This window comes from Dermochelys coriacea, chromosome 9, assembly GCF_009764565.3.
Source record: "Dermochelys coriacea isolate rDerCor1 chromosome 9, rDerCor1.pri.v4, whole genome shotgun sequence".
NCBI lineage: Eukaryota > Metazoa > Chordata > Testudines > Dermochelyidae > Dermochelys > Dermochelys coriacea.
Genome location: NC_050076.1, coordinates 45,463,305 through 45,490,431, shown reverse-complemented (window position 1 = coordinate 45,490,431; position 27,127 = coordinate 45,463,305). Strand labels below are relative to the sequence as shown.

The 27,127-nt window shown below is 43.5% G+C and overlaps 2 protein-coding genes across 7 annotated transcripts in view; one reads left to right on the top strand and one right to left on the bottom strand.

Moving 5' to 3' along the window:
• Positions 1-2,937: 2,937 nt before the first annotated feature.
• DUSP28 (dual specificity phosphatase 28) lies at positions 2,938-6,626 on the bottom strand. 2 transcript variants are annotated; one of them, XM_043492704.1, is made up of 3 exons: positions 6,492-6,626; positions 5,224-5,458; positions 2,938-3,891 (listed from the first exon to the last, which is right to left on the bottom strand). In XM_043492704.1, the coding sequence occupies exons 1-3, from the start codon at positions 6,518-6,520 to the stop codon at positions 3,748-3,750; spliced, it is 408 nt and encodes a 135-aa protein (XP_043348639.1). In that variant the 5' UTR covers positions 6,521-6,626; the 3' UTR covers positions 2,938-3,747. The 2 variants fall into 2 exon arrangements, with proteins under 2 accessions (XP_043348639.1, XP_038272470.2); XM_038416542.2 differs by lacking the exon at positions 6,492-6,626 and having other exon boundaries at positions 5,224-5,571.
• A 17,181-nt stretch (positions 6,627-23,807) lies between these two features.
• The window catches only part of ANKMY1 (ankyrin repeat and MYND domain containing 1), a 50,834-nt gene continuing 47,514 nt past the window's right edge, over positions 23,808-27,127 (top strand). For all 5 annotated transcript variants that reach the window (XM_043491983.1, XM_043491982.1, XM_038416632.2 and 2 more), the window contains exons 1-2: positions 23,808-24,034; positions 26,070-26,367. In XM_043491983.1, coding sequence (XP_043347918.1) covers positions 24,012-24,034; positions 26,070-26,367 — 321 coding nt within the window. In that variant the 5' untranslated portion in view covers positions 23,808-24,011. The remainder of the gene's footprint in view (positions 24,035-26,069; positions 26,368-27,127) is intronic.

Sequence of the window (27,127 nt, the reverse complement as noted above, 5' to 3'; positions counted from 1 at the left end):
GTGTTCTAGTTCAGGTTGCAGTCTTTATCTCAGTATTGAGGTTGTTCTATGTTTTAGTACTTCTTTCTGGGAATATTTTGAAAATGGAAACAGTTAAGTTTCTGGAAAGATATTGCCACATGGAGATTTCCTGTTCACTGACAAGCCAAGCAAAACGAAGCCATAATGTATGGTGTACCCTGACAAGAAGCCAAGAGTAATTGTTAATCTGTATTTGACTGGCTCAAACAGTGTAACTGACATGCTGCAACTAATCACAACCTAATAAAACTACAGTGTTGTAAAATGTAGTATAATTTTATTAATACTTCGTATTTTTTTTAAATGTTTTAGCTTTTAAGAGTAAATAAGAATTAACCATTGAATGATTTGCAGTTCTGAATTAAAGTTGTTATGGATAGTATTAATGAAATGTTAACTTTATTATATTTGCACTTAGGCATGTTTTATTGATATTCACATTATGTCTAGTACAGAGGTTCTCAAAGGGGGGGCGCACCTGCCTGGGGTGTGCGGAATGTATTTGGGGTGGAGTGAGAGGCTTTAGGGGGAAAAAAAACCCTTACTGTGCATATTTTACCCATAGCGATGAATAACTAGCAAAGCTGATTCCTCCAGACATATCAGGTCCTAATATGGCACTGTGCATTTAACTGTAGATGACTCTGTGCATTTTGATGGATTTCTGTTAAGTTTGCATTGCATTATAAAAAGTCATGGCTATCTGTATATTAATCTGTTTGCTATGACGTGATGTGCACATTTAATTGTGAAAACAACCAAGAGTTTGGTGGCACCTTAAAGACTAAGATTTATTTGGGCACAAGTTTTTGGGTTTTTTACCCACAAAAGCTTATGCCCAAATAAATCTGTTAGTCTTTAAGGTGCCACTGGACTCAGTCTGTATCCACAAAAACAACCAACATGGCTACCCCTCTGATATTTAATTGTAAGTATGGACCACAATCACAGTTTTGCTTTTGCTCTTATTGCAATGGATCACTGGCTCATTCGTGCTACAGGGAACCCCCCAACTCAAGTGAAAAAGAAAGGAGCCAAAATTTGATTCAAGTGAAGCACTGCTGCCACATGCATTGGTATAGGTACTCGTGTGGCACGAGAGGGGGTGGGAGGGGTCACAAACTACTGTAGACACAAAGCGAGGGGGGGGGGCGATCAAATAACTTTGAGAACCACTCGATCACAGACCTAAGAGTGGCTATACTTCAACAAAAAAGCTTCAAAAACAGACTCCAGCGAGAGACTGCTGAATTGGAATTAATTTGCAAACTGGATACAATTAACTTAGGCTTGAATAGAGACTGGGAATGGATGAGTCATTACACAAAGTAAAACTATTTCCCCATCGTATTTCTCCCTCCCACCCCACCGTTCCTCTGATATTCTTGTTAACTGCTGGAATTAGCCTACCTTGCTTGTCACCATGAAAGGTTTTCCTCCTTTCCCCCCCCTGCTGCTGGTGATGGCTTATCTTAAGTGATCACTCTCCTTACAGTGTGTATGATAAACCCATTGTTTCATGTTCTCTGTGTGTGTGTATATAAATCTCTCCTCTGTTTTTTCCACCAAATGCATCCGATGAAGTGAGCTGTAGCTCACGAAAGCTTATGCTCTAATAAATTTGTTAGTCTCTAAGGTGCCACAAGTACTCCTTTTCTTTTTGGTCTAGTATGGGGGATTTGTAGTGGAACTTTTTTTAAAAAAATGGCAGCACACACCACATTAAAATCCTTGTCCAGTGGATGGCAAATATACAAGGAATACTGCAAACAGTCAGGAATGGAGAAGCCAGCTGCTAAAGGGAAATATTATCTATTAGATGCCTTATTCCCAAATCATTGATTACTTTTTACTTATTGTTTTGTGGAGTTAAAAGAAAAACCCATTAACTTAGAATTGTCTAATTCAAACTATTCCACAGTGGCTCTGTTCTGCAGTAATTTTATGGTTGTAAGGTTTCAGAGTAGCAGCCGTGTTAGTCTGTATTCGCAAAAAGAAAAGGAGTACGTGTGGCACCTTAGAGCTGTAGCTCACGAAAGCTTATGCTCTAATAAATTTGTTAGTCTCTAAGGTGCCACACGTACTCCTTTTCTTTATGGTTGTAAGTGTCAGTCATTAGCACTTTCATCTCAAGTTACTCTACTGCTGGGAACACCCTTTGTATAGTATAAGCAGTTAGTCATGGAAGATTAGCTAACCTTTGTAAAAAAAATACATCGGTTTGTTGAGCAATGCTAAATTAAATTTGACAGTTTTACAGCTTTCATAATTTTATTTCAAACATTAAAACAGTTCAATAAAATAATCCTCTACTTTTGTCTGATTCTGAGCCCCATGATTAAATTTAAATGTAGCCTGAGTTGTAAATTTTATACATCTCCAATGTACCCAGATAACATATTTCCTATGAAATCATATAAAGGCTCTTAGCAAAAACATTGTTTTGTATGTGTGATATAGAATGTTCTTTTAGACCCTGGTTTCAGAGTAGCAGCCGTATTAGTCTGTATTCGCAAAAAGAAAAGGAGTACCTGTGGCACCTTAGAGACTAACAAATTTATTAGAGCATAAGCTTTCGTGAGCTACAGCTCACTTCATCGGATGCATTTGGTGGAATGCATCCGATGAAGTGAGCTGTAGCTCACGAAAGCTTATGCTCTAATAAATTTGTTAGTCTCTAAGGTGCCACAGGTACTCCTTTTCTTTTATACCCTGGTGGTCTATTCAGTAAGTCAGTTTGGGGACTGTTAAATCTCATTTGGTTTAGTAAATGGTAATAGAATGGATGGAGATTACATTGTCAGTTTCTTCCCCTTTGTATCTTTTAATTGTTTTAATATCATGATGGATATTTCAGTACTGCTGAAAACAAGGAAAAACTCAGCTAGTTCAGGCATAGAATGAGCAGTAGCTGTGTAAGATTCCCCACACAGAACTCTGCCAGTATTCAGCCTGTGGTCTACAATGCCCCTCTATTCTAGTTCTAGACCTACTCATGAACAAGTAGGTGAGGGCTGTCAAATTTATTTTGTGGAGAGTCTAGATTCAACTCTTAACTATTGCCCAATGGATGGGGTACAGATTTGAATTATATACTGTTCAAAGCACAGTAGTTCTCCCACTCATGTTGTTGGGAGCTTTGTACCAAGATCAAGAGTAGAATATAGCCTGTATGTAGTAATGAAGAGTTATTTGTTCAGTATCCTAGTAACTATTTAGTATTACTCAAAAGAGAAAACATGCTCACCATTAGGACAGGGCCACTTTTTTACCTTCCCTATCCTTTCTGTTTGTCCCTCTTCATTTCTCTTCCTTGCTTCACTCTACTTTTTTCCCTGCAGCAATTTCCACCACCTGGGGGCTGCTCTCCTACCCCCTTTCATCTGCCAAAATGATGAACAGTTAAATACTTAGTCTTCATTAGGCTTTAAAGCTGCACCCCACTGAGCTGAATGGAGAATCAGGAAATTCACACCTCATGTCATTGTTGTAGGTTTTTACAGGATGGGGGAAAATACTGCTTTGGTTATACTCTGTTCATATTTGGAAGATTATCTTTGCACCCATAAAGGTTAGAATTTTTTTTTTTTTTAAAAAGTCTGCAGAATCTGAATGTCATGCAAACCTCAAAAACACATAGAGAAGGCTGGATGTATTATGTTCTTCTAGTTGGTTTTGCAGCCCTGCTAGGCCTTTTAGAAGCAATTGTATTTAACTTTGAAAAATTTAATCAGAATTATATTTGGAAGAAATCATTTTTTCAGAAGAATGACCCAACTGATGTTGCATCTGTAAATGTTCTTCATATCTCTGCAGCTGATACCAGAATCCTGTGTTGGGCTTTATTCCTGGTCTGGCAGTCTTCACAGTCTAGAAAAAAGTGACAAACATTGCATGTGTAGTAGAAATTGTGCAGGAAATCAGGCAAGATATTTCCCCCCCTCCCCAAGACCTGAGAAAGTTGATTTTGATATTTGTGGGAATAATTGCAAAATATACAAAACAAGCACATTTCACATATGCCAAAGAATATATGTTTCAGAGTAGCAGCTGTGTTAGTCTGTATTCGCAAAAAGAAAAGGAGTACTTGTGGCACCTTAGAGACTAACAAATTTATTAGAGCATAAGCTTTCGTGAGCTACATCGGATGCATCCGATGAAGTGAGCTGTAGCTCACGAAAGCTTATGCTCTAATAAATTTGTTAGTCTCTAAGGTGCCACAAGTACTCCTTTTCTTTTTAAAGAATATATGGTATCTGTTGTATCTGGGGAAGTGAGGGTTTGTCCAGTTCCTAGTGAAGTGGCATCAACATGACAATCACCTTAATTAGTAACTTTTCTGGTAGGTCTAATAGAAAGGCCAAGGGTGAAAGCACATATAGACTGAGCCCCACTTGGTGGGCACTCCAAATCAAAGTTGAGGCATTATTAGTATCTAAGGGACTGTTTATCAGGAAAAAATAATTATCTCTGTGCAATGTTTGGCTATTACATAGATAAAATTGCTATGAAGGAGATCAGCATTAACACTGCCAGTGATATCTGCACAGATTTGCTTGATTTTTTTCCCCACTGAGTGGCTCTCTGTCTGCACCTCACTTTATGTTAGTTTGCCATGATTTGCAAATTCAAACAGGAATGTTCACAGAAACAGCCAACTTTGTGACTATTCTGCTGTGTTTTCTTAAAGAACATTTGGACTTTGTAATTGTATTTGTTCCAGAAGCCTAATTTTAAGAGCTTCCCTTGTCCAGTCAGGGACCAAACATTTAGCATGGGATTGTGTCCAATCATAACAGCTCAAATTTGGAATGCTAAATATTCTTAAACTGCTTACAAACTACAGTCCAATAATATTCACAGGATTTCAAGTGAATAAATTTGAAAATGTTCATACAATCTGTGAATAAAATTGGAAAAGAAAAGCATTATTTGCCCTGCTTTTATATACAATATAATGGGCTAAGGACACTAAAATGCAACTATAATACTGACAAAATCTGATGTAGTTTTAATAATGGCATTCTTGTGTCCAAGTTCAATAAAGCAATTTAAAGTTATCTCCAGGTGTTTATTTTTTCAGATAGGAATGCTGTCTCCTATATTGTTTCTTGTGGTCTTAGGAATTGGGTCATTATTCATAACAATTTGAAATTAATTTCTTATCAAACATAAGAGAATTTATAAGCATGAGTACAGTACCTCAAAGGCATCCTTGAGTGAGAGATTTTGGTGTCTCATCAGATAGGCAGTGCAGATCGCTGCAGATCTGCTGCGGCCATTTTTACAGTAAACTAAGCATTTTCCACCACTTTGTACTGTGTCCTCTATGGCATTGCTGCACTGTTCAAAATACTTATACAAGTCCTCCAAAGGGTCATCAAAAATAGGAATCCGCAGGCTTTGAACTTGGTGAAGGCCTGGGAATGGCTGCTGCCTGGAAACATTAATACAGAATGTAACTCCCTCTTGAGTAAGGAGTTCTTTGTTGCAAGCTGATCTAGAATTACTGATTAGCAACGAATCAGTGATCTTACAGAGCTGTAACATTGGCAACAAAGGGTGGAGTGTCACCACTGCCCTCTGACACTTTCATAGGCCGCTTGCCATGAGAATCATTAAGGACTGTGGCAGAACACAAAATACTTAAACCCCTGATTAATTGAAAGTGCAGTTTGCTTCCAGCAGCACTGTGACTTGTTTCTGCTGTCCTGTGCCTTAGCCATCTGTGCTGTGCTATATTTATTCTACACTTACTGTACCAGAACTAAAGGATTCCTTTAGGTCCTAGTGCCTTCTTTAGTGTGCTAGAAACATTAGAGAAATTAAATGACAGAGCCCACAGAGAAATCTTAGAACAGCTTAGAAATTTGAATAGCACCAATTCCTTCAACAATTTTGTAGTTTAACACAAAAATCAATCAATCTGCCTCAGGACTCCTGCTTATTCAGAAAGTAGTACTACTGTAACCCCTGAAATATTGATCAAGTAGGAATAAAATTAACTCAAAGCAAATAGAATATATTGCACCAAGTCTGGAGCAGTGGATTGTTTTTAGGAGCTTGGAGTATTTTCTAAAATGCTAATGTTAATAGAATATAGCACCCCCATTTTGCTGAGCACAGCTTTCTGAAGCTTGCAGAATGTTTGGGGATGAAAGTTTTCAGTAATTCTGCACTTTGTGGATAAAAAATGAGCAAAGAAATGATATAATGAAAGATACTATAGTAATGCAAGATATTATAGATTATGATGTCACAGGGCAAGACTCACCTCTGCGGTGCCTCCTACTGGTCTCAGAGAATTAGCTCTTCCAGCCTCCAGAGCACCCTCTGCAGGCCAGTGTCTCACTGCCACTGCCCCCCCCATGTCCCTCCCAGACCCCTTTCTCTGGGGTGCTGCCCCTTGGCAGTACCCCCACAGATCTGGGTCTCCCCCTCCCAGGGGACCTCCCACTCACTATCCCCACCTCAGTCTTTGGCTACTGCCAGTCACCATTGAGCCCCCACACACTGGGGCAGGCTACAGTGTATAAGCCAATCATCACAGGCAAGAGGGGTTTGGACCTGCTGTCTCTGCCTACCCGTGGGCTGCCCCTGCAACTCCAGTACCCTGTCTTAGGCTATCTGCCAGGCCTGCAGCCTGGGGCTTTTCCAGTCTGGAGCCTCCCAGCTCCTCTGGCCTTCCCCAGCCCTGCTTCACCTCAGGTACCGTGGTATGCTCCCCAGCAGCCAGACCTGTCTCCCTCCACTGCTAGAGACAACTATCTGTTCCTGGCCCACTGCCTTCTTATAAGGGCCAGCTGAGCCCTGATGGGGCATGGCCAATCCGATCCCGCTTCCCCAATCAGCCTGGGAACAGCTTGCTCCCAGCCACAGCCCTCTCCTGGTCTATTTTAAGGCCAGAGCAGGTGACCACCCCGCTACACACATACACCCCCCTCAAAACCTCCACCCCTGGGGAAAAAAGGGGCCTCTTGGCCCAGGCTCCCCAAAGTTGGCTCTCCAAGGTCATCCCTCCAGGCTCACACATCTCCTCTCGGTGGCCTCCCAGCTTCAGGCCACCTCCCAGAACAGGGCCTCTGCCTTCCGACGGGGCCAGCTCCGCAGCCTCCAGCCGCACCCGTAGGTCAGCGTCTCCCAGACCCCCCGCTTGCAGGGTCTGGGTCCACTTGGTGGCTTGTTCCTGGACCACCTGGGCCCCAACCTCTTGCTGGGCCCACTCAGTCCAAGTTTCCCCATTGGTGACCGGCTCTGCGATGGTCTGGGTCCCAACTCCCTGTTGGGTCTCGGCCTCAGTCACCTTCTCCAAATCCAATGCGGTTCCCTCCGGGCCTCCAGGCACCTCCGTCGTCCAACCCTCAACTCCTTTGCGAGGGCAGCGCCTCCTAATGTGTCCTGGGATATGGCAGCCCCAACAGACTCCCCGTCTCTTTGCTGCCTTCACTCCCTCTCAGGTCCCACCCTTCCACCAGGGTGGACCTGGAGCCTCCGACTTGGGCCTTGGCATGTCCACTGCATGTGGCCCTTCTGCCCACAGGCCCAATAGGTTGGCAGCCACCTGGGCTTCCTCACCCAAAGGACTGTCCCCAGAACTTGCCCCCCTCTCTCTCCTGGGTGAGGCACCTGGCCCCCACCCCAGTAGAAACAATCCCTCTTGATATGTCCATGCCTCAAACAGGCATAACATGTCTGTCCCTTGGCCACAGGCCTCCTGGCCCTGGCTCTCAGCCTCTCCACCACTCCTCTGAAACCCATTCCTGAGGAGGTTTACCAGGGTTCCTTTACCAGTTGGCCCAACTGTTCCTGGAGGGCCTCCTGCACCTCCAACAATCCCTCCTGGATTCCCTGCAGGTGATCAGCCCCCTTCCTCCAGGGCCCAACCAGGGACTGCACCTGGGGTCTCCACATAGAAGACACCTATGTACTTGGGATCCATCATCCCCTAGGTCTTTCCAATCCAGGCAATAGTCCTGCCATCCTTGCCCTGCCCCTTGTATCACAGGCAGACTGCCTATGCCCACATTCTTCACCACAATGTCACAGGGCAAGACTCACCCCTGTGGTATCTCCTGCTGGTCTCTCAGGGAGTTAGCTCTTCCAGCCTCCAGAGCAACCTTTGCAGACCAGTGTCTTGCTGCTACTGGCCCCCATATCCCTCTCAGACCCTGGTGCCCCTTTCCCCAGGTTGCTGCCCCCAGTAGTACCCACACAGATCTGGGTCTCCCCCTCCCAGGGGAACCCCCACCCACTATCCCCACCTTGCTTACTGCCAGTCACCATTGATCCCCCACACACTGGGGCAGGCTGCAGTGTATAAGCCAATCATCACAGGCAAAGGGGGTTTGGACCTGCTGCCTCTGCCTACCCGTAGGCTGCCCCCTAGAACCTCAGTACTCTGTTTTAGGCCATTTGCCAGTTCTGCAGCCTGGGGCTTTTCCAGTCTGGAGCCTCCTAGCCCTACTTCACCTCAGGTACTCTTCTACACTCCCCAACAGCCAGGCCTATTTCCCTCCACAGCTAGAGGAGACTCTGTTTGCTCCTGCCCCACTGACCTCTTATAAGGGCCAGCTGAGCCCTGATTGGCGCATGGCCACAGCTGAGCCTCCTTCCCCCAATCAGCCTGGGAACTGCTTGATTCCAGCCACAACCCTCTCCTAAGCTATTTTAAGCCCTTTAGGGCTGGAGCAAGTGACTACCCCGCTACATATTATGAAAGTGATAGATTGAAAGGTGCAGAGACTAGGAGACAACAATCTGAGTTCTAATCCTGCCCACTCCACTTGTTTGTGGTGCAACCTTGGAAAATACTTGACTTCTCTGTCTCAGTTTCTCCATCAGATGGATAAAATACTTATTTACCTATCTCCCATGAGTATTACAGGGATTAATTAATGTTGGTATGATTCTTTGTTAAAAACTATTACATTTTTGTTTATCCACAGTACAGAATCAGATCAGTAGTGCATGCTTCCCAGATATTGTCCCAACAATATTCTTCATCCTTCACTTAGGACCTACATCTAGTCTCCATAATTACTGTATTTGGTCTTCTCTGAGTGTCAACAAAGATGCTAGATAGAAATAGAAAATGATGTAAACACCTTTCCACTAGAAACTCCATTGAAATGAATTCATTTCATAAAGGTCAATGACCAGCTGTCAGGTACTGATAACTTTTGGTGACTGGAATTCAGGGCTAGGTGACAAGATTTGTCTTATTATGTTACCTAAAACCATCTTCCTCCAATGCTACTTTCTAGCTTCAATCAAAAGGTGTTAAATATCATTTGGATATGGTGGTGATTGCCACATAAAAGCCTATATAAAATATTGCAGAGATCAGTACTGTGACTCAACAAGATATGCTAACATTTTTAACTTTCACCTTGTATTTCTTTGCATCTTGAATTTAAACCATATTACTTTTTGTATGTCAGCATGTAAGATGGAAAATGCTTTACCGTTGCAAGTTCTCTATGAATCTGGTTGCAAGAATTCTAAATAATAGCCACATGTTCAGATATCATTCAAGGCAAGACAGGCCTTCTGGTGTCTCCTAGACTTTGAGGTCTTATGCCTTTTGATTTCAGTGATCCTGGGATCTAGAACTCTTTGGTGTCTGAACCAAAAGGAAGTTATTCAAATGATCTGAAGATTTTTTACACCACTTGTGAAAGTTCACCTCAGGTATTAGGTGAAAGTTCACCTCAGGAAATATTTTTGTCAGATTTGTAAAAAAGTAAATAGATTGGCATTTTTCATCCACACTTGCAAAGCAGAGGCAGGTTTTTTTTCAGGTGACAATGTACCTTTCTACGTGACACACTACATAGGATCTCAGCCAACAACCCACCAAAGAAGTACTTGATGTGTTCTTTTAGCATCTAGTGTTAACCCACACTAGAGTGAAATGCAACAGTGCCATTTGGAGGTGACAAATGCATGGATCACTGGTTCCGCCTGGTTAGAGAAGTAGAGCATTCACTTGGCCAGAAAAGGAAGAAAGTGTGTGGTTTAGACCTGTACTTTGGGGGTGCACCCTGTAGCCACCATATCCCTCATTTATATATAATTGTGATCTTGCATATAAAGCAGGCCTTGTGAGGTATCAGGGGAAAGGTTATGATCTGCTGAAAGTCATTCCTCTATCCATATATGTATATCAATAATGCATATGAAGTTATGAGAATTGTGTTGTATGGTTGTCACTAAAACATGCTGTAAATTGGAGAATCAGCCAGATATTAGCTCCCCAGAGGCAACAGTAAGGAAAGTAACCAACGCATGGGTGGGCTGTCAAACAAACCTTGTCCAGCAAGGGTGCTACAATTCAGTGACTCACCTGCATGAGGCCACACCAGGGGAATTGCTCAACTTTGCCTGGAGACTCAGCAATGCCCCCCAGACATGCCTGGACTTCTGTTCCCCAAGCACATGGGACTGAGGGTATAAAACAGAACACAGGGGCACCATACTTGGCTTTTCTTCTTCCCCCACCTATGCTTCAAGCAACAAAGACACTCAGAAGAAGACAAGATTCCAACAGAGGAGACTGGCCTGTTTAAGGGACAAACCTGTATATTAAGAACTGCAATATCCAGTGGGGTGAGAAAAACTGCTTAATCTAGATGTTGCCCAGTCTAATAGGGTTGAGAATTTAGACTGTGTGCATATATTTTCTTTTCTTTTGGTAACTGAGGGTATGTCTACACTACGAAATTAGGTCGAATTTATAGAAGTCGGTTTTGTAGAAAGCGTTTTTATACAGTCGAGTGTGTGTGTCCCCACACAAATGCTCTAAGTGCATGTAGTCGGCGGACTGTGTCCACGGTACCGAGGCAACCGTCAACTTCTGGAGCTTTGCACTGTGGGTAGCTATCCCACAGTTCCTGTAGTCTCCACTGCCAATTTGAATTCTGGGTAGAAATCCCAGTGCCTGATGGGGCTAAAACATTGTCTTGGGTGGTTCTGGGTACATATCGTCAGGCCCCCGTTCCCTCCCTCGCTCCGTAAAAGCAAGGGCAGACAATAATTTTGCGCCTTTTTTCTCGAGTTACGGGTGCAGACGCCATACCACGGCAAGCATGGAGCCCACTCAGCTAACCGTCACCGTATGTCTCCTGGGTGCTGGCAGACGTGGTACTGCATTGCTACACAGCAGCAGTTTATTGCCTTTTGGCAGCAGACAGTGCAGTATGACTGGTAGCCGTCGTTGATGTAGTCCTGGGTGCTCTTTTAACCGGGTGCCTGGGCAAACATGGGAGTGACTCAGCCAGGTCATTTCCCTTGTTTCGTCTCATGGTGATTGAGTCCTATGGGCAGTGCACTGTCTTTTAATCAGCAGCCAGCAGAAGATGATGGCCAGCAGTCATGCTGCACCGTCTTCTGCCGAGCACCCAGGAGGTGACAATGGCTAGCGGTCGTACTGCACAGTCTGCTGCTAGCAAGATGTATAAAGATAGATGAAGTGGCTCAAAACAAGAAATAGACCAGACTTGTTTTGTATTCATTTTCTCCTCCCTTCCTCCCTCTGTGAAATCAATGGCCTGCTAAACCCAGTTTTGAGTTCTATCCTTGAGGCGGCCATTCAGTTTCTCACAAAGCCACCCCTTTTGTTGATTTTAATTCCCTGTAAGCCAACCCTGTAAGCCATATTGTCAGTCGCCCCTCCCTCCGTCAGGGCAACAGCAGACAATCATTCCGCGCCTTTTTTCTGTGCAGACGCCATACCACGGCAAGCATGGAGCCTGCTCAGATTACTTTGGCAATTAGGAGCACATTAAACACCACACGCATTATCCAGCAGTATATGCAGCACCAGAACCTGGCAAAGCGAAACAGGGCGAGTAGGCGACGTCAGCGTGGTTACGACAGTGATGAGGACATGGACACAGACTTCTCTCAAAGAATGTGCCCTGGCAATGTGGGCATCAGGGTGCTAATGGGGTAGGCTCATGCGGTGGAACACCGATTCTGGGCCCGGGAAACAAGCACAGACTGGTGGGACTGCATAGTGTTGCAGGTCTGGGATGATTCCCAGTGGCTGCGAAACTTTCGCATGTGTAAGGGCACTTTCATGGAACTTTGTGACTGGCTTTCCCCTGCCCTGAGGCACAAGAATACCAAGATGAGAGCAGCCCTCACAGTTGTGAAGCGAGTGGCAATAGCCCTGTGGAAGCTAGCAACGACAGACAGCTACCGGTCAGTCGGGAATCAATTTGGAGTGGGCAAATCTACTGTGGGGGCTGCTATGATGCAAGTAGCCAACACAATCAAAGGTCTGCTGATATCAAGGGTAGTGACCCTGGGAAATGTGCAGGTCATAGTGGATGGCTTTGCTGCAATGGGATTCCCTAACTGTGGTGGGGCCATAGACGGAACCCATATCCCTATCTTGGCACCGGAGCACCAAGCCAGCGAGTACATAAACCGCAAGGGGTACTTTTCAATAGTGCTGCAAGCACTGGTGGGTCACAAGGGACATTTCACCAACATCAATGTGGGATGTCCGGGAAAGATACATGACACTCGCATCTTCAGGAACTCTGGTCTGTTTCAAAAGCTGCAGGAAGGGACTTTCTTCCCAGACCAGAAAATAACCATTGGGGATGTTGAAATGCCTATAGTTATCCTTGGGGACCCAGCCTACCCCTTAATGCCATGGGTCATGAAGCCATACATAGGCAGCCCGGAGAGTAGTGAGGAGCTGTTCAACTACAGGCTGAGCAAGTACAGAATAGTGGTAGAATGTGCATTTGGATGTTTAAAAGCGTGCTGGCGCAGTTTACTGACTCGGTAAGACCTCAGCGAAACCAATATTCCCACTGTTATTACTGCTTGCTGTGTGCTCCACAATATCTGTGAGAGTAAGGGGGAGACATTTATGGCGGGGTGGGAGGTTGAGGCAAATCGCCTGGCTGCTGGTTATGCACAGCCAGACACCAGGGCGGTTAGAAGAGCACAGGAGGGTGCGATGTGCATCAGAGAAGCTTTGAAAACCAGTTTCATGACTGGCCAGGCTACAGTGTGAAAGTTCTGTTTGTTTATCCTTGATGAAACCCCCCACCCCTTGGTTCACTCTACTTCCCTGTAAGCTAACCACCCTCCCCACCTCCCTTCGATTACCGCTTGCAGAGGCAATAAAGTCATTGTTGCTTCACATTCATGCATTCTTTATTAATTCATCACACAAATAGGGGGATAATTACCAAGGTAGCCCAGGAGGGGTGGTGGAGGAGGGAAGGACAAGGCCACACAGCACTTTAAAAGTTTAAAACTTTAAAACTTATTGAATGCCAGCCTTCTGTTACTTGGGCAATCCTCTGGGGTGGAGTGGCTGGGTGGCCAGAGGCCCCCCCCACCACGTTCTTGGGTGTATGGGTGAGGAGGCTCTGGAACTTGGGGAGGAGGGCGGTTGCTTACACAGGGGCTGTAGCAGCGGTCTGTGCTCCTGCTGCCTTTCCTGCAGCTCAACCATACGCTGGAGCATATTAGTTTGATCCTCCAGCAGCCTCAGCATTGAATCCCGCCTCCTTTCATCACACTGCCACCACCTTTCAGCTTCAGCCCTCTCTTCAGCTGCCACTTACTCTCTTCGGCCTGCCACCTCTGCTCCCGGTCATTTTGTGCTTTCCTGCACTCTGACATTGTCTGCCTCCATGCATTCATCTGTGCTCTGTCAGTGTGGGAGGACAGCATGAGCTCAGAGAACATTTCATCGCGAGTGCATTTTTTTTGCCTTCTAATCTTCGCTAGCTCTGGGAAGGAGAAGATCCTGTGATCCTTGAAACACATGCAGCTGGAGGAGAAAAAAAAAGGTACAGTGGTATTTAAAAAGACACATTTTATAGAACAATGGGTACACTCTTTCACGGTAAACCTTGCTGTTAACATTACATACATAGCACATGTGTTTTCGTTACAAGGTCGCATTTTGCCTGCCCCCACCGCGTGGCTAACCACGGGGAACATTTCTGTTCAGCCATAGGCAAACAGCCCAGCAGGAACAGGCACCTCTGAATGTCCCCTCTGCTGATGAGCTCTGCATGGTCACCTGCAGCTTGCCACACTGGCTAAACAGGAAATTGTAATTCAAAAGTTTGTGGGCCTTTTCCTGTCTACCTGGTCAGTGCATCTGAGTTGAGAGTGCTGTCCAGAGTGGTCACAATGGAGCACTCTGGGATAGCTCCCGGAGGCCAATACCGTCTAATTGCGTCCACAGTACCCCAAATTCGACCCAGCAAAACCGATTTCAGCGCTAATCCCCTTGTTGGGGGTGGAGTAAGGAAATCACTTTTAAGAGCCCTTTAAGTTAAAAAAAAGGGCTTTGTCATGTGGACGAGTGCAGGGTTAAATCGATTTAACGCTGCTAAATTCGACCTCAACGCCTAGTGTAGACCTAGTGTAGGGCTAACTCTGACTTTTTGCCTATCACTTAATATCAGTTAAATCTATCTTTTGTAGTCAATAAATTTGTTTAACTGTTTATTTTTACCAGTGAGTTTGCCTGAAGTGCTTGGCAAATCTGCTCAGGTTTGCAAAGACTGGTGTATGTCCACTTTCCATTGATGAAGTGGTGAACCAGTTAATAAATTTGCACTGCTCATCTTGAGCAGTGCAAGATGGCATATTCCTGAGGTACAGTGCTGGGAGCTGGGGGGATTCGGCCGGTGCTTTTCTCTGTGTGATTCATGAGTGGCTCTGGGAGTGTTCATGCAATCTAGCTGGGTGGGGGAGCTCCACATGCAGTTGTGCTGAGTGATAACAGCACCTGTAGGGGTTTGCAGCTGGTCACTAGCAAGGCATTGTGAGAGAGAGCCCAGGCCAGAGAGACTTAAGGGGGCACAGTGGTCCCATGGTCCCAGGCTGCATTCTGGGGATCCCATCACAGTGGCGCAATGAGCTGGGTGAAATACACAGCTTGTACTGAGCAAGATTTGCACTTCGTATACGGGTGTAAAGATTTAATTTGTATAAACTTGTCTTAACTAGGCACCTCTTTTGGATTTGATGTTTGCAGAGAAGATGAATGCAATGCCACTTGCCTTCTTGTCCTGTCTGGGTCTGTGATTGATCATGTATCCTGGGGGCGGGGGGACAAGGTGGACTAGCACAGGGCTCATGGTGTCATTCAGCCAGGTCTCAGTGATCCAGCTTATATTGGGTGCTTTGTCACTGATGTGGTCATGGATTGTTTCTTGTTTGTTAATGGCAGATCTTGCATTGATCAATATCATCTTTAGTTCATGTTGTTTTGTGTGTTCTGCTTCCAGGCCATGCCTAGTAGTGGTCTTGTGCAGCATATAGGTGTTAGATGTCTGGAACCTTGTTTCTTATGTCCATTTTTCCATTGAGCTAAGATTGGTGATTATGTGAATTGCGCTAGGGAATAATCTGAGTGGCGGAATGATTGGCTGGATATCCATATGCCAAGGGAAAGGCATGTCTATTGGATATTTTTTGGAACTGTAACCTGGTTGAGTCCTGGGAATGGGTGGAGCTGAAGCAGTGTGCTCCTGGAATATTGGTGGCATAATAGCAATGGAAATAACAGTAGTGACAATAATAATAGATAGGATTGAGGAGAATGTGTGAATGGCATCGTAAGAATGACCATATTGGGTCAGACCAGTGGTCCTTCTAGCCCAGTATCTGGTCTTCTAACGGTGGCCAGTGCCATGTGCTTCAGATGGAATGAACAGAATGGGGCAATTATTGAGTGATCCATCTCCTGTCATCCAGTTCCAGCTTCTAGCAATCAGAGTTTTAGGTCCACCCAGAAGATGGGGTTGCATCCCTTGGCTAGTAGCTAGTAGCCATTGATGGATGTATCCTCCATGAACTTATCTAATTCTTTTTTGAACTCAGTTATACTTTTGGACTTTACAACATCCCCTGGCAATGAGTTCCACAGATTGACTGTGCATTCTGTAAAGTAGTACTTCCTTATATTTGTTTTAAACCTGCTACATATTAGTTTCATTGGTGAGCCCTAGTTCTTGTGTTATGTGAAGGGGTAAATTATATTTCCTGTTCACTTTTTCCACACCAGTAATTATTTTATAACCCTCTAATACATTCCCCCTTAATCATCTCTTTTCTAAGATGAACAGTCCCAGTTATTTTAATGTCTCCTCATATGGAAGCTGTTCCATACCGCTAATTATTTTTGTTGCCCTTCTCTGTACCTTTTCCAATTCTAATACATCTTTTTTGAGATGGAGCAACCAGAACTGTATGCAGTATTCAAGGTGTGGGCATACAATTGATTTATATCATGGCATTATGATATTTTCTGTCTTTTTATCTATCCCTTTTCTAATGGTTCCTAACATTCTGTTAGCTTTTTTTGAGTCCCGCTGCAAACTGAGCAGATGTTTTCAGAGAATGATCCATGGTGACTCCAACATCTCTTTCTTGAGTGGTATCAGCTAATTTAGACCCCATCATTTTGTATGTAGAATTGAGATTACATTTCCCAATGTGCATTACTTTAATTTATCAACACTGAATTTCATCTGCCATTTTGTTGCCCAGTCACCCAGTTTTGTGAGATCCCTTTGTAATTCTTCACAGTTAGCTTTGGACTTAACTATCTTGAAAATTTTATATCACCTGCAAATTTTGCCACCTCACTGTTCATCCCATTTTCCAGATCATTTATGAATATGTAGAACAACTCTGGTCCCAGTACAGATCCTTGAGGGACTCCACTATTTACCTATCTCCACTGTAAAAACTGACCATTTATTCCTACCCTTTGTTTCCTATCTTTTAAGCAGGTATTGATCCATGCAAGGACCTTCCCTCTTACCCCATGACTGCTTACTTTGCTTAAAAGCCTTTGTTGTGTGACGTCAAAGACATTGTGAAAGTGCAAGTGTGCTATATCCACAGGATCACACTTACCCACATGTTTGTTGACTCCCTCAAAGAAATTCTACAAGGTTGGTGAGGCATGATTTCCCTTTCCAAAAGCCATGCTGACTCTCCCCCGATACATCATGTTCATCTATGTGCCCCAGTATAATTCGGTTCTCTACTATAGTTTCAACCAATTTGCCTGAAGTTAGGCTCGCCTCTGGAGCCTTTTTTAAAACCAGTGTCACATTAGCTATCCTCCAGTCATCTGGTACAGAGGCTGAGTTAAGTGATAGCTTCATACCACAATTAGTAGTTCTGTAATTTCCTATCAGACATCCATTTACTGGATGTTTGTCATGACACCCTAGTGCTCTTACTTACTTTTGGAGAGAGGTGGTTTAAGTGACTTGCCCGCTGGCATCACACAGGAATTCTGTGGCAGAGGCAGGGTTAGAATCCAGTTCTCCAGAGCAGCATTCAATTACTTTAACCATGAGACCTTCCTTACCCTTCCTGCAGTCCCCTGCCTCATTCACTACTTCTGCAACAAATGAGGCAGAGGTCTTCCAGGCACAGTCTCCTTCATTACACAGTCGTGATTCATCCTCAGAGCAAGCCCATCCTGTGCACTGAATGAGGCAGGGATCCTGTGGAAAAAATAGTATGTGATCATGTAATTAAAGACTGTATCATAATGCATACACACAAGGGGGCTGAATTCAAGTTGTACAGGTAATTTTAATACTATCATTTCCTCACTTTTGGGTGCTCCAATCTGCAACCTTAATAATGTTCTTTTAGCTTTTGTGTGTGTAATTTCCTATGTTTTTTTTTTTAAAAGCAAACCGAAAAAAACAAATTCCATCATGTGGCATCATATTGACACCACCGTGGGGCATCGGCCTGGTTGGAACATTTAGATCTACCATGCATGGTTAAAACTTATTTTTCCCAAGTCTCATTCTTGGAAATGTCTGAACTGTTTTGATTGAAGCTTTCCCAAAAAAATTCAGGCTGAGGCAGACATCTGGCATATAGAAATTTGGCCCAAATGGTTAAAGTTTGGCAAAGTTATTTATAAACAACTGAAAACAGGATCTTATAATGGGAATTGTGTACGCTTAAGAACAGGTGGCACTACCAGCCCCGCCTATAGTATTTTATGATCTTTAACATTTTGTAAATAATGCTCACATATTAAGATGATTGGTGCTCTAACACTAAATGAATCAACATAGTGTGTATAGCTAATAAACTGCTTTGGGAGGAGTGAAAGGTGCAATATATTGTGGAATCTGATAGGTAGAGATATTGGTTAAAAATAAAAGAAGCAAGAATTAATATATTACAGGATAGAAGCACCAAAAAGAGTTTCTATATATTTAAATGTATGAGTTGACAAACAGACGCCTTTAGCTGAATGAAATAAATGATTGTTTACAGAGGCAATATGTGGAATCCGTTAATCTCTTCGAACATAAGCACTTTCCTACATGACATCTGTCTAAAGCTCCAGAATCAGGAACAAGACTAAAATGATTATCTCTTTCATATATATTCAGATATTCCCTTCATTCTTGAGTGACAACCCATCCCCTTCACAGTTATGCAACATTGACAGGGTCATTTTGAGGGAGGTGGAAATGAGATTTTAAAAAAATTGTGGGTGCTTTTTTGTGTCATAGTTTTTGAACAATTAGGGTACACTTTGGTAATATTTTCAAGCTTTTCTCAACAACCTTGAAGGATAGAAATTTACTTTTTTATTTAAACATATGCTGAAATTCTCACCTAATCACATGTCTCCAGGAACTAGGGCATTAGGAAAAATGCCAAATATCATGAGAGTTGGCCAAACTGTCAAAAATTAACATGAGTCTGGTATTAGAGCCTGCTTATTCTGGCTCTCTGGGCTCAGTCATTCCTGATCTTTGTTTTAGTTATTAGGCCCAGGGTACTAGGATGAGGCATGGTCTCTTATTTTGTAAAAATATTTTAAAAACAACAAATAGATGGTTCCTGTATGAACACTGGTTTGAATTCACTCTTGAAGTTCTACTGCTATTCAAACACAGCTCTCACTCCACTCTTTTTTAAGTCAACAGAGCCACCTTGAGTAAATTTTAATCTTTTTGGAACATGGAGATTGTTGGATTGAGGTTCATTTTCTCAGCAGATGGGTCTAATAAATATTTATTAAGACAAAACTCATTTTACTCAGATCAGTTACTCAGAAGTGGGAAGCTCATCAGGACGATCTCATCACAGTTACTGCCGGCACCGGACAATACAGCTTCAGCTTCCTTTTGTTACACAAAACTTATAAATATATTTTTGTTATCTTTCTTTATAAATATGTATTAGTCTCTGATTTCCATGTTAACTCTTCTACCTCATCAATACAGGTTTAGTGTTAGTTCAAACCGGTCTGTTCTAGCTTTTTAGTTACTTTATCGATTTTTTATTCTCACAAACATGATTACTCTGCAGTTTCTGACACATGCAGAACATTAAACATGATTATTCTGCAATTGCTTACACGTACACAGTTCTGCATATGCTTATGCTGTTAAATGTTATCAGAACAGACTCTTAAATTCTGCAGCATGCTTCTATCAGGTCTAAGTTTGCCTTCGCTCCCAACACTCCCCACCTTGAAGAAGCTGTGGAATCCTTTCTAGGTTGTCATTAAAGCCTGTATTTCAGATACATCTCTTCTTTCCCAACTGCCTGACCAACCTCCTAACCTTCCAAATAAATACACTTAACACCACTACTAGTATGGCTTGGACAATAACAAAGCCCATTGATACCATGAATGGTCCCCAATGTAGTACACTAACTTCCACCATGGGGCATTTCCCAGTGTATCTTTGTCACTTTGAATACTTTGACTCCTCTGTCTCAAGGTCAAGAAATGTTCTGGACATCTGCTTATTAAGGCCTGCACATTTAAACGTAATGGTGATATGACTTGGCCTAACTAGCACAGAATCTAGGGCAGCGCCAATCGGAGGGGCATCAGCTGATACCTTGTGGACCTCATGCTGGGGAACTGGAAAAATTACCTTTTCCTTTAGTCAAGTAACCTTTCTTGGAACTAAGCAGAACACTGTTTGTGTTCCATATTGGAAGTGTCCAATCCAAGAAATTACACAATATTTGCCTTATCCAGCCCTTGAAACCTTGGCTTGACCTTATTCCTATTGCCTCAGCTGTACCGTGCTATTTCAGGTCTCTTCATCTTAGGGGAACACTCATGCTGGCAATGCACTTTGGAGTACATCACAATGACATAACGAGGTACTATGCCTCTTGGAACAACATGAGGTATCTGGAGCTTTCCAGACTTCCCTTCCCTTCCTTACCAGAATCTGAGGATGAGTGGCATATACCTTTAAGATGTAACCTGCCATCATAGGTTCCTGTGTACTATGGACTGAGGCCTGTGGGCATTGGTACTGCTAGTACCATAGGAAGGATCCATGTTTCATCAAGCTTCCCCTTTTCTCAGCATAATAGATCCTTTAGTAGTGCCTACCAACCCAACAGCGATCTACTTCTTTTATTTTTTTCTCATTGTTCTAGCATCTTATTTGTTATGAACCTAGGCACTTTCCCACCTGAATTTCCTTTAGTCCTGCCTGTAGGTCCTGTATTAGGAAGCTGCTAATTGATACATTAGGATGTTGATGATTTTTCCCATTTCATTGATTGCTGCTTCCATTTCCCTAAACCTGTTATCCTAGCATCCTGAACATCCTTTAAATCCTCCCCTACATGCTCATTCTATTGTTTGTTTTACTTTGTTACCAGGTTTTGTAATTGAACTCTCATTTTGTGATTTTTCTTCCCACAATACTGTGATATCCATATAATTCCATGCTGAAGTTCTCGATGCCCCAACTCCTAATACTGTTCTTCTACCTTTATCTCTCTTCCCTGACTCTTTTCCTTCTCAAGCAACCAAATTTCCCACAATTCCATCCCATCTATTGACTGTCTGAAATTTTGCACCCCTTTTGCTATCAATTGCATTTAGAAATGCATAACATTTTGCATGACAGAGCTGCTGTTGTAATATAAAATTGGTTAAATTCAACACTACAGGTATCATTTGGTACTGTACATTGTTATACATAATCTCATGTTCGAGATTTATCACTAGTCCATTGCCAGGTCCTGTTTCTGTTTCTGGACATAGTTTACCATCTTGCTTCAATTTCAGAGTAGGAGGCATTGTTACTCTAGTATGTTCAGAAGTGGTAGTGGTACTCTGCCAGTCCTTAATCACATTCAGAGAGAAGGTCAAAGTCTCAATCATTTTCCTGGCATGGTAGGTGGATTCATGGGCAGTAGTTCAATGATCTGCTAAAGTAACTGTAATATTTCCAGCATGTGTTAGCTGCATGCTATAAATGGTTAGGTTAGCCATTACCATCCCATTTAAACACACCACCTCTTTTAGGTCCCCCAGTCCAAGTCCCTGCTCCTACGAGTTGCTTGTGCTGCAGGATCCTCCACCTTGGCTGCAGTCCAGTCTGTACCAGAATGCTGTAGGCTTTCCTGCATGATTGCCTAGGAATCATAAGGCTAGGGTGGCAGTTTCCCCTCATGTACTATCACTTTCTTGTTCCTCTGCTGTATCCCAAATCCCACGGACCCTAACACAGTGTAAATTATGCCTCTCATGGTGATCAACGCCTGAAACAAAAGAAATATCCTCATTTTTTACATCAGTAGATTCACTTCTATCCTTTGCTCCATATGGTTTCAGCTGCATAGCATGCAACCATTAATTCACCACCCCTTTTTCATCCTATAGCCAAAACAGGTATACTGATGGACTAGTCTTGTCCATTGTATATTAGGGATCCTCCCAACTGGCTTTTAGAAAGAGCTGGTTAACTGAGACATACGACACAAGTTCCTGATTTCCCACTTCATACTCCTTATCAGAAGCTTGGCCCTCAAAATATCTTTTAATTTTTCATTGGACTTCCTCTATATTAAGCAGCTCATATTTCTAAACTGAAATTTAATTTTTATATTTCAGCTTTGAATAAATTTTTCATAAGTGAGAACTTTTTTTTGGCTTAGGCTCTATTAGCTGTTGTATTTTAGCAAGGTTCTGTTTTACTGCTGATTTGATTTCTTTATTCTTTTCTGAGTCTCAGCCAACTTAGATATCAGTACCCCTACCTTAAATGAAACTTCTGATGTCCGTGAATGTTTGACAGATTCACTACTTTCCTTTGCAGACCTCCCTGGAACTGGAGAAAGATGCTTTTATTGTATAATTTGTTTTTCCAAATCTTGAGTAGTTTTGTTTCTATCCCCATCTTAAATTCCAAAGTTTTGGACAAAAGGATGTGTTTCACTACTCATGTAGTAACTTTTTAGTGGAAATTTTTCCCTTTCTTCTAATAGCAAATTAAGTAATATGATTTTGACTTATGCTTAATGCTCTGCTCAGTAATAAAACAATTTGATTTCTGAATGATGTAGTTGCTAATTGTACATTGAAACTGCATCTTATATAGTCTATCTCAGATATTTACAGGGTGCCTCTCACCTTGATATTTAATGCAGATCTAATGGTTTTAGATTATTGCCGGTTTGTTGGTCTCTCCTCCTGATAGACTCACTATTATGGATTTCCATCATTAACTTTGACTCTGGAGATTATAGCATTTACAAAGTAATTCCAAGTGGAATGTCAGAGATTCATTTTGGGATTGTAAACTTTTATAGAGAATAAAAAAGGGATTATTAATGTACAATGTTATAAACTCAAGTACTCTTTCAAAAAGCAGTTCACCAACCTGGAACTGTTCTTACATTTGAATTGGCTCCCCGCCCCAGACCCTGCATTTAAAAAAACATCTTTTCCCCCCACAAGCTCTTGTCCACAATTAAGACTGAAGGACAAATTTTACTGGCCTTACTCTTGTGAGCAATCTCCCCACCTTCAGTAGCAGTACTCTTGTAACTTAAACAAGATTTAACCTAAATTAATTAGTAGGATTGTTTATTACTAGTTGAAAATCTAATGCTGTGAGTTTTTTTTTAAAAATGTTCCATGTTAACCTAATAATGACATCACACTAAGGATAGATCACATGCATGCTGAGTAACTATGACCTCTCCTTGCCCTCCTAAGGAATCATGTATGGTGTCCTAGCAACCTAAGGATTTGAGGCTTTACTTTCTAGTCTGCAAAAAGAAAAGGAGGACTTGTGGCACCTTAGAGACTAACAAATTTATTCGAGCATGAGCTTTCGTGAGCTACAGCTCACTTCATCGGATGCATTTCTAGTCTGCAGTTGCAAGAGAATCTGGGAGGCGGCACTGTTATCTATCTGTCGGTTCAACAGAGAGAGCAAAAGCAGCCGCAGTGAGAGAGGCTTTCTCTCTCCACCTGCCCTTCGTTACCTGAAGGAGAAGGTGTTACACTTTTCATTTTTTGTCATGCCCTCTGCTCCCAACTCTTGGCCTGGAGAATCAACGGCTATGTCTGGAATGCCCCTGAATGCCCTCCCAGAAGGCAGAGCATGGGGTGAGCGGGTTTCTGAGAACTCAGGAAGTTGAATGGGGCAGCAGGAGTTACAAAGAGGGCACCAGTTTTCCACAGATGGCACGGATAAGCCAGCGGGAGAGGCATTTGGGAATAAGCAGGGGAACAGAAAACTTTTGAGTGTGGGCGTGACGTTAAAACTAATAAAACAAAGGCTGCTGACTATTGCTTCAGCGCGTAGCTTTGTGCCATCATTAAATTTGTCCATCCCACTAGTAGTGTAATAAACGAACTTCTGTTCCGGGGCCAGCACGGGGGGGGGCGGGGCTTGCTGGGCCGGGGGGCCAAGGGCAAGCGATGGAGAGGCCAGTTTCACACACACGCGCCTGGGTCTCCATGGAAACCCGGACTCTGGCACAGTCCATGTGGGCTCGCGGGGCGGGGCGCCCTGTGCTGGAGCCGGCGGGAGGCGGGTAGTAGCTCGCTATCCCCCTCCGCGCTGGGGCTAATGTTGGACTCGCCGCTCCTCCCCGCGGTAGCGCCCGCGCCCCCGCCCCCGCCGTGGTCGGGCCCGCGGCGCTGGCCGGGGCTGCGCTGAGACGGGCTGATGGAGCCGCCTGCCGCTGCTGGGTGGGCGTCGGGGGGAGCTCGGGGTCCCCTGTGCCCAGACCGGGGTCATGGCCCGCCTGCAGCTTGGGCGAAGGGCAGAGAGCGCAGAGTGTGTATGTGTGAAGTACTTGTGCGTGCCGGGGCTTGGAGTGTGTGTGTGTGTGCGTGCGTGTGTGTGTGTGTGTGTGTGCACAAGCGTGTGGCTGTGGGCATGTGAAGTACTTGTGCGTGCCGGGGCTTGGAGTGTGCGTGTGTGCGTGCGTGCGTGCGTGTGTGTGTGTGTGTGTGTGTGTGTGTGTGCACAAGCGTGTGGCTGTGGGCATGTGAAGTACTTGTGCGTGCCGGGGCTTGGAGTGTGTGCGTGTGTGTGCGCACAAGCGTGTGGCTGTGGGCATGTGAAGTACTTGTGCGTGCCGGGGCTTGGAGTGTGTGCGTGTGTGTGTGTGTGTGTGTGTGTGTGCACAAGCGTGTGGCTATGGGCATGTGAAGTACTTGTGCGTGCCGGGGCTTGGAGTGCGTGCGTGTGTGTGCACAAGCGTGTGGCTGTGGGCATGTGAAGTACTTGTGCGTGCCGGGGCTTGGAGTGTGTGCGTGTGTGTGCGCACAAGCGTGTGGCTGTGGGCATGTGAAGTACTTGTGCGTGCCGGGGCTTGGAGTGTGTGTGTGTGTGTGTGTGCGCACAAGCGTGTGGCTATGGGCATGTGAAGTACTTGTGCGTGCCGGGGCTTGGAGTGTGTGTGTGTGTACGCACAAGCATGTGGCTGTGGGCATGTGAAGTACTTGTGTGTGCGCAGGGACTTGGGAGTTTTCGTGTGCCCACACGTGGGAGCGTGCGTGTGTGTCCAGGAGCTCGGAATTCATGCATACACATGAATGCACGTGAAGTACGTGTGTAGGGCAGGGTTGGGGTGTTTGTGTGTGTGCACGTATGTGGTAGAGAATGTGTGTGCAGGAGCTTGGAATGTGTGCATGCATACACGTGTGGGAGCACACATTTGTGCATGGGCTTGGAGGGCATATACATGGGGAAGTGCAGTTGTGTGCAGGGATTCCAAGTGTGTGTGTACGTATGTGGGGTGTGTGAATTATATGTGTATGCACATTGGATTGGGGTGCTTGTGTGTTCACATGCATGTGTCAGAGGGTGTGCAGGAGCTTTGAGTCTGTGTACATTCATGTGCCATGCTCCATGCAAAGATAGGATTACCAATTTTGGTTAGATGAATTCCTGGAGGTTTCATCACATGACATTATCTTTAATTAAAGATTAATTTTAATTCCTTGAGACTCCAGGAGAATCCTGGAGGGTTTGCAACCCTATGCATGGGGTGTGTGAAGTGCATGTGTTCAGGGGTGTGTATGCCTGCCAGTAGGACACCTTGGAGTGTGATGTGAAAGTGGGATTGTACATGTGAGGGTGTTGAGTATGTCAGGATGTACGTGAGAGTTTGTATGTACGTACATGTATGTGTTGGGGGGAGAGAGTATACACATAGTATTTTGATTTGTCAGTGGCAGGTGTTAATGATGAATGTGTTCTAAAAGTGCATTGCCAAAGGAATCTGCATTTCTTATATTCTTAGAAGCTTGTTTGACTGTATGTGTTTGGGATGGGAGCCATGCTTCACCAGTTGCAATGGGGTTTGTGAGAAGTGTGTACCTTCAGCTCTGTGTTGCTTTTACTTTGGTACTAAATTGGAATGGTTATCCAAAGTACTTACTCGTTTGTCATCGTTTTCATACATATCTCCTATGTTTGATTAACTCATTTATATTAACAAGAAGACCTATTCTTCTCATTCTATAAAATGGCCCATTATAGAGGTGCAGGCTATTTAGTCTGGACTTCTGGAATAATATTTTTCCTCTGTCTTCAGTGTGTTGCTTGATTTTATATACCATCAGTATTAGGTATTGTGCAGTAAACAGTGTGTGTTTGGAATGGTTATATTGGAGTTAGATTTTTTTTTTATTCTGTGTGAAGCAAAATAGTTTCAGCTTCATATGGTGTTAGTCTGGGACTCTGATTTTAATTTTGTGTCTCTTCTGAGTGTAGTTTCAGGCTGATCAAAGAAGATACAGAAGGTGATTATGAACCAGGTTCTAGTCTGATTAGAGAAGAAGAAACAGAAGATGATGTTGAACAAGGTTTCAGTCTCTTCGATGAAGAGGAAGAATCTCAGACGGAAGAAGATGGTGAACAGTTAATGAAATTGACTGAAGATGACATTAGCAGTAATAAGCTCATACTTACAAGTGGCATTCAGGAATGGCCAGATGGTTCCAGTTACAAAGGGGAATTTGGGTTTGATCTAAAGCTTGGTTATGGAGAATTCTCATGGGTCAATGGTGAGGTAAACTGGTTAATTCTATTTAAAATTTACATTAAGTGCATGTCTATCTGATGGCAGGTTTGATTTGTACATAATGATGTCAAGGAAGACACATTGGTAAGTTTCTCACTCTTCAAATCAATATACAAAGGTGTAATAAATAAATCTCTGCCTTTTTACAAATGCTGCATTTGTGGTGCACAACACAGTATGCTGAAAGTTCAGCAAGCACTGCTGCTCATGCTAAAACTGGGAGTTCTGCTAAAGTTATTAACATAAAATAGGTTTCAGAGTAGCAGCCGTGTTAGTCTGTATCCGCAAAAAGAAAAGGAGTACTTGTGGCACCTCAGAGACTACCAAATTTATTTGAGCATAAGATGAAGTGAGCTGTAGCTCACGAAAGGAGCTTTTCTTTTTTTTTCTTTTAACATAAAATAGGTATGTCAGTATCACCTATTGGCAGCCACTGAATTGCCAAATAGTTACAGAACGAAACATTAACTGCGTGGGATCCAAATATCAGAAATTGTAAACTAGTTTGTATTTGCTTTGGTGCTTGTAGTTTTAATATTGGATGAAGAACTTTTAAGGTTTAAACATTAATTCAGTTTTAAGGCAGGATGGAAATTAGTTTACAATCTGATATTCAGCCATCATTTTGTTAATGCCAATATAAGTTTGGCTAATAGTCATTTTATGTACCTGACATTACTTGTAGGCTACCATAAATGACATTTATCAAATATTATCTTATTTCTGTGCAGTATCAGCCATCTTAGTA